Here is an 11217-nt window from a genome sequence, read left to right as displayed (position 1 = left end):
AAAATTTTTTTTATTTTGCACTTGAAAAACACTCAGAAAAGGTAACACACACCCAGACACTGTTTCACATCATCAGTGGAAACAAGTGACAGGAATTTACTCAAGGGTAATGGCATCCAAACAGCCCAGTTGGGGGAACAGTTCTGGACAAACAGGTTAGTAGTAGAGTGTTCTTTGCAAAGAAATGTCAACACTCCCCTTATTCACCTGCTGCCATTTTTGTTCCCGCCTCACTTCCACACTCACTTCCAGAGGTCTGTCTATTCTGCACACACTGGCCCACGCAAGAACGCAGCACTGGGCCGGCACTGTGGCATAGCAGGTAAAGCCGCAGCCTGCAGTGCCGGCATCCCATCTGAGTACTGGTTCGAGTCCCGGCTGCTCCACTTCCAATCCAGCTCTCTGCTATGGCCTGGGAAAGCCGTAAAAGATGGCCCAGGTCCTTGGGCCCTTGCACCCGAATGGGAGACCCGGAGGAGGCTCCTGGCTCCTGATCAGCACAGCTCCGGCCAGTGTGGCCACTTGGGGAGTGAACCAGCGGATGGAAGACCTGTCTCTTTCTGCCTCTCCTTCTCTGTGTAACTCTGACCTTCAAATAATAAATAAAACTTAAAAAAAAAAAATGCGGCACCGAGCTCCCGGGGCTTGGCAGCTTCTTGAAGAGCTGTGTATTTGAGACTTTAGGCCCGTTCCCTCCCATTTGTTTCATATTCTGCTCCCAGCCAGGTGTTCTCCTGAACTTTTTCTCTCCGCAATCAATCCTCCCTCCATCACTAAGTACTGTCTGTTGCAATGCTGTGTATTAGGAAGCTGATGAGAAATTAATGAGACACAAGGAGCAAACGGGGAGCGCCCGGCCAGCGCGGCGCTGCAGGCGTCCCCAGGGCGCTCTAGACCGGAATTTGGAACCGGAACGCGGGCGCCGCGACCGCTCTCCCGCACGCACCCCAGCCGGCGCGCCGAAAACCCGGAAGCTGGATTTCCACGCGCCCGCTCCCGGAAACTCCTCGGGGCGCCGGCGGCCGCTCTCACTGAGCATGTGCAGACGGCGTCGCGCATGCCCGGTAGAGGTCCGGGGAGGTTTCTGTTGCGGGGCCCGCGGTGTCTCCTAGCGCAACCGGAACTAGCCGTCGCGGGGCCGGCCTGCCTCGTCTCCCGCGGCCTGGTCGTCGTGCCCAAGCCTCCCAGTCCCTCTCACCCTCTTCACCCTCCGCGCTCGGCTGCCCTCCCGTCGCAGCGGCCGTCATGGACGCGACGGCTCCACCTCGGTGGCCGCGGCTGTTGCTGCTGTCGCTGCTCGTGCTGGGGGTGGCCCCGGGCCCGCGCCGGAGCAGCGCTTTCTACCTGCCGGGCCTGGCGCCAGTCAACTTCTGTGACGAGGAAAAAAAGAGCGACGAATGCAAGGTGGGCGAGGCCCCGGCGGGCGCCCGAGGACGCTCCGCGAAGGGGCAGCCGGGGTCCCCGGGCCGGAGCGCGGGGAAGGGGGCGTAGCAGTGGGTGGGGTCGAGCGGCCGGAGCGGCGCTGCGGGCCGGGGGCTCGGAGGACCTCGGGGTGGCCGGGGGTTTCCCGGGCCGGGGGGCTGGGTGCGCAGAGGCCGCCGGTGCTCGGCGGCTCGCAGCCCCGTGTCACGCGCGTGAGGCAGGCGGGTCGCCGCCCGCAGTCCCCGCTAACTTCGTCGCTTCCTGCTTCTCCGGAGCTCGGGGCTCCGGGCGGGTTAGGAGGGCTTCTTCATTTCTAGGACTTTGATCTCCGCCTTCACGGTTAGTTAGCCGTTGATCCCTTTCACATCCAGACCCGCATATGAACTACGTTGAAGGGGGAGAGAGAGAGAAAAAAAAAATAAATAAAAAAGGGAGTTGCTGTAATGGTTGAGACATCGGATTTCTGTCTTTGGAATGTCAAAGAAGGGAAAAGAACTTCTTAGCAGACAAGAAGATGTAAGGTCGCTATCCCTGGTTTCTGCGAGGTTGCTCTCAGTACTTAGCAGCAGGTCCTGTGCGAAGCTGGTGTGGCCCAGGGCTGCTCTTGGAGACGGGCATCTCCTAGGACTTTCAGGCCAGGGTGTTGGCGTTACTAGTGAAAGGTGGGTGCGGCGACACGCTGCAGGTCAGCCAGCGAGGGCGTGGCGGGCACTGGCCGCAGGGATCATTGGAGTTTTAGCTGGCCCCAGGAATGGGCCAGCAAGCTTTTACAATCTATAAATAGGTTGATTTACTAAGTTTGATTTTTTTTTTTTAAAGCTGGTGTTTATTTTATGACGGCTCGCTTTACTGTAGCTGTGAATTTTGAGGTTTCTTTAGGGCAGTCGAGCAGCTATGAAATTTTCATGGCGTTTTGCAGTTTCTGTTTGGGTTTGTCAGCTGTCACATGTTGATACATCTGTGTTAAAATTTGTTCCTGTGAACATGTCTAAGGATCTTTCAGGTTTACTCAAGGCGACAGCACTAAAGTACTTAACTCGGTGCCCTGCGGAGCAGGAAGCTGTCGCTTCTTGTTGAGGGTTCCAGGTGAAGAATCTAGAGCTTTTAAGCCAAGCGGAGCTAGCTTTGCAAGCGCACTGGTTTTCCCATTAGAGAGTTTAGTAACTAGTCCGAGAGCCTAGTATTTCATTTTGAAGTTTTCTTTTTAACAGCAGTCGTGTATGTTGTATTCCTAGTGCCTCACAGATGGAAAAATACATTCCTTGCACTCCAGGAATCTCAAAGTCATAAGCTTGTGAACAGGATTACTGAAATGTGATATGTAATAAAAGATGTGTACCCAGGGTGCCCTGAGACCCTAAGGAGGATGTGTCTCTGGATTCCCACCCTCAGGGGAAGCTAGTGAAATTTACAGGGGTCTGCCAGTCAGAGCTTTTTTTCCCAAAAGCTCCTTCCAAGTGGCTGCTCCCCTCCCCCCCAAAGACTGATTGGTTGATTTGAAAGACAGAGTGAGCGAGATGCCTTCCGTCCCCTGGTTCACTCCTTAGAAGCCAGACTGAAACCTGGAGCCAGACTCCTTCTGGGTCTCCCGTGTGGGTGACAGGAGACCAAGTGTTTGGTCATCTTCCGCTGCCTTTCGGTGTATTAGTGGAAGGCTTCAGGCCAACTGCAGAGTAGCCAGGACTTAAACCCTGCTCTCTGATTCCAGATTCAGGCATCCCCGGGGGGTGGGGGTGGAGGCTTACACTGCTGAGCTGCAACCCCCACCCCAAATGGCTACTTTTTACTTTATTTGGGAGATACATTTGGATTCTTAATTTTCATAGGGGTAGCGGTAAAGCAGGCGGGGAGGTCATTGTCTGCAGTGTTCAGATTCTTAGATTTGCTGCAGCTGCTCTCACCTCTTGGTCAGGGGAACAGCTCTTGGAAGAGCAAGTGGGTGTACTTTCAGCACTTTTTTTTTTTTTTTTAAGATTTATTTATTTATTTGAAAGGCGGTGTTCCAGAGGTCTTCATCCGCTGGTTCACTCCCCAGATGGCTGCAATGGACTAAGCTGGGCCTATCCAAAGCCAGGAGCCAGGAGCTTCCTCTGGGTCTGCCATGAGGGTGCAGGGGCCCAAGGTTGGGCCATCTTCTGCTGCTTTCCCAGGCCATAGTAGAGAGGAGGAGCAGCTAGGACTTGAACCGACATCTATATGAGATGCCAGCACTGCAGGCAGAGAGAAATATTAAAACTTTGCTGAAAATTTGCTACACCAGTTAGTCTAACTGTAGTTAACAAGTGTCGGGGCCGGTGCTGTGGTGTAGCAGATAAAGCCGCCACCTGCAGCACTGGCATCCCATTTGGGTGCCAGTTTGAGTCCCGGCTGCTCCTCTTCCAATCCAGTTCTCTGCTATGGCATGGGAAAGCAGTGGAAGATGGCCCAAGCCCTTGGGCCCCTACACCCTCGTGGAAGACCTGGAGGAAGCTCCTGGCTCCTGGCTTTGGATCGGCCCAGCTCCATTCATTGTAGCCATTTGGGGCGTGAACCAGCGGATGGAAGACCTTTCTCTCTCTCTCTCTCTCTCTCTGCCTCTCCTCTCTCTATGTAACTCTGACTTTCAAATAAATAAATAAATCTTAAAAAAATTTTCTCTCTGCCTTCAAAGGAGATGCTCTGAATAACACGTAAATAATTACAGTTTTTATTACTACAGTAGTACTAGCAATTTTTTCTCAAGTCCATTTTTTTTTTTTTTAAGATTTATTTATTTATTTTGAAAGAGAAGGAGAGCCAGCGAGAGAGAGAGGTTTTTCACCCACGGGTTCACTCCCCAATTGTCCACAATGGCCGGAGCTGCGACGATCTGAAGCCAGGAACCAGGAGCCTCCTCCGGGTCTCCCATGTGGGTGCAGGGGCCCAAGGACTTGGGCCATCTTCTACTGTTTTCCCAGGCCATAGCAGAGAGCTGGGTTGGAAGTAGAGCAGCCAGGACACGAACTGGCTTTATCCATATGGGATGCCGGCGCTGCAGGCTTTACCCGCTACGCCACAGCACCGGCCCCAAGTCCATCTTTCTTAGGAATGACAGTCTTGTATACATTATTCAGAAGAGCAGGAGGAACTTCTTTTAAAGCTTGGAAAGAACAGGTCTTCAAAGAAGGAGGTACCTTTCTCTGAAGGGAGGAGAGAACCTCCACTTTGACTATGACCTTGTCTAAATAAGATAAGAGTCGGAGAACTCAAAAGGCTTCCATAGCCTTGGAAACTCATGACTGGAGCATAGGGAGATTACTGATGCCATAAACAGGAGTGTCAGTTTGTAAAGTCAACAACAGGAGTCACTGTGCACTTACTCCTCATGTAGGATCTCTGTCCTTAATGTGCTGTACATTGAGGCTTAATGCTATAACGAGTACTCAAACAGTATATTTCACTTTGTGTTTCTATGTGGGTGCAAACTGTTGAAATCTTTACTTAATGTATACTAAACTGATCTTCTGTATATATAGAAAATTGAAAATGAATCTTGATATGAATGGAAGGGGAGAGAGAGCGGGAGGGGGGAGGGTTGCGGGTGGGAGGGAAGTCATCGGGAGGGGGGGTGGGGGATGCCAATGTAGTCCATAAGCTGTACTTTGGAAATCTATATTCATTAAATAAAAGTTAAAAAAAATAGGGTAAGTAAAGCATTAAGTTGTCCAAAAGTTTACCATAAAGATTATGAAATCTGAAAAAAAAAAAAAAAAAGGAAATGAGAGTTGTGAAAAGGGGATAATTGGGCCGGTGCTGCGGCTCACTTGGCTAATCCTCCGCTTGCGGCGCAGGCACCCCATATGGGCGCCGGGTTCAAGTCCCGGATGCTCCTCTTCCAGTCCACTCTCTGATGTGGCCTGGGAAGGCAGTGGAGGATGGCCCAGGTGCTTGGGCCCTGCACCCGCATAGGAGACCAGGAGGAAGCACCTGGCTCCTGGCTTCGGATCGTTGCAGTGCTGGCTGTAGCGGCCCAACGGAAGGAAGACCTTTCTGTCTGTCTGTCTCTCTCACTAACTATTACTCTACCTGTCAAATAATTAAAAAGAAAAAGAAAAAGAAAAGGGGATAATGATTTCCAAAAGACCCTGTTAGGGGAGGAGTCAGGAGTTGGGTGAACTAAGGCAGGTCACTGACACTGTTGCCATCAGTTTCTGATGTGTCAGGCAGAAGTAATCATTATGTATTTCCTTTAGAAAATAGTTGACATTTCTTAGAGGAAAGTACAATACTTATCATTAGGATATTATGAAAAATAAGTGTAGAGATGAAGAAAGTACATCTTCCACATAAAATAAATGTAGAGATGAAACAAGATGTCTTCCACGTAGCTATAATTTATGTGGCATAGTCTTTGCAATACTGTGAAGTCCCTGTCCTATATTTAGCTTAGTTTTTATTTTCAAAACCAATCAGAAAAACCCAGATGATTGGGTCATCCCACTCCCCTTTCCTTAGAATGATTTTTTTATGTTTAATTTACTGGCAGAGGAACAGGAGTTCAGTAAACATAGACTTTATTTATATTGCTCTTTTTTTTTATTATTTTTTTTATTTTTGACAGGCAGAGTGGACAGTGAGAGAGAGAGAGACAGAGAGAAAGGTCTTCCTTTGCCATTGGTTCACCCTCCAATGGCCGCCGCGGTTGGCGCGCTGCGGCCGGCGCACCGCGCTGATCCGATGGCAGGAGCCAGGAGCCAGGTGCTTTTCCTGGTCTCCCATGGGGTGCAGGGCCCAAGCACCTGGGCCATCCTCCACTGCACTCCCGGGCCACAGCAGAGGGCTGGCCTGGAAGAGGGGCAACCGGGACAGAATCCGGCGCCCCAACCGGGACTAGAACCCGGTGTGCCGGCGCCGCTAGGCGGAGGATTAGCCTAGTGAGCCGCGGCGCCGGCTATATTGCTCTTGACTTCGGATTTATGACTGCAGCCTTCATAAACGTGATTGTTTCTGTGGCTTTTTTTTTCTTACCATCCTTACATGTACATACGTTTGCATAACAACATAGTATACATTCTTAAAATTTTTATCAACTCTACAGTATTTCATTCTGTTACTAGAGTGTTTGTGGTTTACTTAATCATTTCTTGATTATAGGGCATTTAATTTGGTCCCCAATTTTCTGTGTCCTAAGTAGCTCTGCTAGAATGTATTTGTGAGGGATTATCTATATATTCCCAAAGTAAAATTACAGATCAAAGGTAAGACACAGTTTTATCCTTCAATAATTCAAGAAGGATAGATCGATTTACAGGGCCATAAGCTAATAATGATTCCTGTGTCTCCACAGTGTTTTAATTTTATCTGTCAACTTAATAGCTGTAGGTTGGTACCTTAAATTTATTTTGCATTACTTTCATTGCTATTAAGGTTTCTGTGTCTTTTTTTCTTTCCTTTATTTTGCTTATTCTTTTTAGATTTGAAAGCATAGTAATACCCGATTGAGCCATGGGATTCCTTTCTTGTAAAATCTGTACTTCCTTAAAATCATAGGACTGTACGTGACTGCAGGTAGTAGAATAAGGCAGTGATTGGAAGTGAGTAGGTCTTCACAGGGTAAAATGTGTGGTTCTAATTTAGTCTGTAAAGGTTTTGGCTATTTCAGATAGCTGCTTCATGCAGCTTAGCTTGAAGTCTTGGTGTGCTGGGTAGCATTCTGATGACTTACGGATGGAAATTAGCGGGTCACCTTTGCTGCTGTCAAGTAATTATTGACTTGTCAACATGAATTGAGGCCTAAACACTATAAGTAGCATTAACTCTCCACTGTTTTACTGTTTGATGTGTAGATCATGTTTTTAGATGAAAGATTTAAGATTTTCTTTGTTGTAAGGAGAAGTGACCAAATATAACTCCTATGGTAAAAAACATGTTTAAATAAATTAATACCTTTTTGATAAAAATTAAACTCAGTTGTACTTTTTTTGTTGTTTCCTTTTTTTTTAACTTTTATTTAATAAATATAAATTTCAAAAGTACAACTTTTGGATTATAGTGGTTTTTTCCCCCCATAACCACCCTTCCACCTGCAACTCAGTTGTACTTTTAATCTTTCCTTGGTAGTTAATTTTTAGAATTTTATAAATTCTATTATTTTGGAGGCAGTTGCCTTTGAATATGATATAAGTGGAATTTAAGAAAATAGTCCTGAATATTGCTCTGAACAGATAGATTATAAGTACATGTAGTATACCTGTCTTGATTTGACCATAGATGTAGTTGTAGATTTTGAAGTAAAGAAAAAAATATAATTTATACGTGTACTTAGAGTTTTCTCTGGAGTGAGAACATTGATTCTTAGCTTTCTTGAAACTAATAGTGTATGGGTGTTACTGATACCACTTCAAGTCTGAAATCAGGTGTTGTAAAAAATCACTTTTACTTTAATAAATATACATTCTAACAGTTGTTCTTCCTTCCTGTGAAAAAGTTTGCTTTTCTTACTCAGTTTTTGAATGAAATTATTTTAAAACTGTGATTGTTCATGATTGCAAAGTGGGGGCTAGAATCTGGAAAATAAGGACCATAGGAATAATGTTCCGCCTTTGACCCCCGGCAGAGGGAAGCCCCTTCCCAAGGTGGAATGGAATCACAGGCATGCGCTTCACACCCCAGCACAGACACAGAAGTTGTGCAGAGGTGGTCTCTGTCAGCCTTACAGCCCAGTTCCCCACACCCCTGCTTCCCAGTGCTTCCTTGCGGCGTTCTGTCTAAGGTCATTGCAGGACTTCATGTGTACTCTACAAGGTCGTTCTTTATTGCCATTAAAATTAAGCGTCTCTGTGAAATATATTTCTTTGCTCCTCTCATTCTCACGTTTTAAGTCTGTTTATTGGTCTTGCAAAAAAAATAATGCTACAGACTACAGTTGTGTGTGCCAGGTATATAGTACCTTACTCAATCTTGATACAGCGCTGTGTTTTCTAGATGGGGAGCTGAGGCTCCGTGAGATTTGGTACCCACGTTAAGCATACGTAGATAGCCATGATGCAAACACTTGCGGCACGCCCTGCTTCCAAAGCTGTGCTCTTCATCATGTTGGGAAGCTGCTGTTCTTCCTGTCTGGGCGCTCTCCTGCCCCTTCTCTGCTTTCCCCTTGGACAGCAGTCACATCCTGGACTTCCAGAATTAATGTGATCAACAAAGAACTTTGTACCTATGGAATTACTTTTTTAGATCATCGGGTTTTATATTTATTCCCTTCTTTGTTACAGTCTAAGATCGCATTTTTCCCTCTGGGTTGTGACACAGGAATCCTTGTTATCTAGGATCAGCTTCTGAGCATTGCTGGTATGATAACCCAGAGCTCCTGAACGTCCATTGAGTTCCAGCATTCCTGTTGGGAGTTTTATTGTGTCTGAGTTCACTTTCCTTCAGATTTTTCCCACTGTGGACATCTGATATTAAAAAGCAGTTGAAAATTTGGAAAGCTTCCCCTTTTTTATGGCTGTGCCTTCGTGTCTCCAACCCTTTTGTGACTACTCATTGCTTTGATCCTTGTACAAAGTCACATTCTTCACTGAGATTTCTTTCTTCCTTGAAAATCCGTTTGTAGGTATAGAGTGGACAGATGTGGTGGCAGTCAGATAAGGTGGAATAAAAGCAGAATGCACTTTGCTCAGTAATACTTGAGTTCTTGCAAATTATCCATTTGGTTGTTACAGAAAAATTCTTAACTGTAATTGATGGTTGTTGCCGTAATAGTATATTGCCTGTATTTCTACCTCTAGTCAAGATTTTAATATCTTTGAGCCTGGGCAAGTGCGTAAGTCTTTTTAAAAGAAACATGGTTTACTTGCACAAAACTGATCAGTTTTGAGAGATCGTTAATGCCCTTGAAGTGGTTTTTGTGGGTGTGAAACAAATGGTGAGAATTTGAATTGGTCCCTCTTATTATAGTATTGAAATTAAGTCTACTTAATTTATCAAGTTATGTTCATGCCCTGATTTTATATACTTGTATCTATCAATAAACATTGTGATACTTGGGAAAAAAAAAAAAAGCAGAAACAAAGACCAAGGACAAATGCAGTCGGAGGGTGTGGCCTGTGTGCCTCAAAGTAATAAGACTATAGATGTGACCACAGCTGGGATCAGATGTGGAATGAGCAGATTCAGAGTAGAAATAAAATTGTAGTTAGGAGAAGGATTTCGAAGGGAGATCATAGAACTCTAAGTTACATAAAACCATTTCCATAAAAAATTTCTTAGTACAGAATGATAGTCTTGCTTTGTCTGCATGATTTAGGATTCTGTAACTTCCTTAAAATGTTTAATGTTCTTAAAACATTCCTTGTAATAGCCTAGGTGGGGACAGTTAAAAGCAGGAATGTGAAGTAACCTCTTTTTTTTTTTTTTTTTAAGATTTATTTATTTTTATTTGAAAGTCAGAATTACACCACAGAGAGAGGAGAGAAGAGAGAGAGGTCTTCCATCCAATGGTTCACTCCCCAGTTGGCTGCATCAGCCAGAGCTGCGCCAATCCGGAGCCAGGAGCTTCTTCCAGGTCTCCCACGCGGGTGCAGGGGCCCAAGGAGTTGGGCCATCTTTTACGGCTTTCCCAGGCCATAGCACAGAGCTGGACTGGAAGAGGAGCAGCCAGGACTAGAACCGGTTTCCATATGGGATGCCTGCGCTTCAGGCCAGGGTGTTAACCTGCTGCACCACAGCTCCAGCCCCAATAACCAACCTTTAAAGCTCTTTATAATCATGTCAGCGGTAATTTAGAGTTGGCTGTCTCTGTTTAGGGCAAATTTCCAAAAGGAGATTGACTTAGTTAACTTTTAGATGGGGAATAAAGATGTTTAGAGAGGAAAGTGACCTTAAGATAAATACCACCCCTTATAGCACATGCTCTTTTAATGATAACAAAACTAAATTCTGGGGCGGGCATTACTGTGCAGTGGGATCCTATATTGGAGTGCCTAGGATTGAATCTTGCCTCTGCTTCAGATCCAACTTCCTGCCATCCTTGTGGGAGACTAGGATGGAGTCCCTGTCTGCTTGCTTCAGCTTGGCCCAGCCCTGGCTGTTGTGCGCATTTGGAGAGTAAACCAGATGATGGAAGATCTCTCAATTTGTTGTAAATGACCATTGATTTTCACATCTGTTGCAATTTGTTTTCTCCTGTTAATTGATTTTAAAGTCATTTTTCTAAAACATCTTTCCACCCTAAATTTTAATGTTTTATCTTTATTTTTTATTGCTTTCATTTGACTTATGTTATATCACGGTAAGATTGAAGTCTAGTCTACATTCTTTCTTTCTCCAAGTTTGTGACATTTTTCAAAATTCAAAAAAAGTTGAAACAATGGTACAGTGGTCAGTTTTACTCATCTGGACCGCCATAGTTATTTACATTTTTACATGTTTTATGTATCCATGTCTTTGTATTTTTTATTTTTTTATTTTATTTTATTTTTTATTTTTGACAGAGTGGACAGTGAGAGAGAGAGACAGAGAGAAAGGTCTTCATTTTGCCGTTGGTTCACCCTCCAACGGCCGCCGCGGCCAGCGCGCTGCGGCCGGCGCACTGCGCTGATCCGATGGCAGGAGCCAGGTGCTTCTCCTGGTCTCCCATGGGGTGCAGGGCCCAAGCACTTGGGCCATCCTCCACTGCACTCCCTGGCTACAGCAGAGAGCTGGCCTGGAGGAGGGGCAACCGGGACAGAATCCAGCGCCCCGACCAGGACTAGAACCCGGTGTGCCGGTGCCACAAGGTGGAGGATTAGCCTGTTGAGCCACGGCGCCGGCCTTTATATTTTTTAGGGATGAATGTCA

At 46.0% G+C, this 11217-nt stretch overlaps 1 protein-coding gene across 2 annotated transcripts in view; it reads left to right on the top strand.

Moving 5' to 3' along the window:
- The first annotated feature begins 1003 nt into the window (after positions 1–1003).
- TM9SF2 (transmembrane 9 superfamily member 2) overlaps positions 1004–11217 on the top strand; it is a 70804-nt gene continuing 60590 nt past the window's right edge. For both annotated transcript variants that reach the window (XM_051850483.2, XM_008260141.4), the window contains exon 1: positions 1004–1404. In XM_051850483.2, coding sequence (XP_051706443.1) covers positions 1246–1404 — 159 coding nt within the window. In that variant the 5' untranslated portion in view covers positions 1004–1245. The remainder of the gene's footprint in view (positions 1405–11217) is intronic.

The sequence above is a fragment of the Oryctolagus cuniculus genome, chromosome 9 (genome assembly GCF_964237555.1).
Source record: "Oryctolagus cuniculus chromosome 9, mOryCun1.1, whole genome shotgun sequence".
Classification (NCBI taxonomy): Eukaryota; Metazoa; Chordata; class Mammalia; order Lagomorpha; family Leporidae; genus Oryctolagus; species Oryctolagus cuniculus.
The sequence above is the reverse complement of the archived record's forward strand: the minus strand, read 5'-3'. Positions and strand labels throughout refer to the sequence as shown.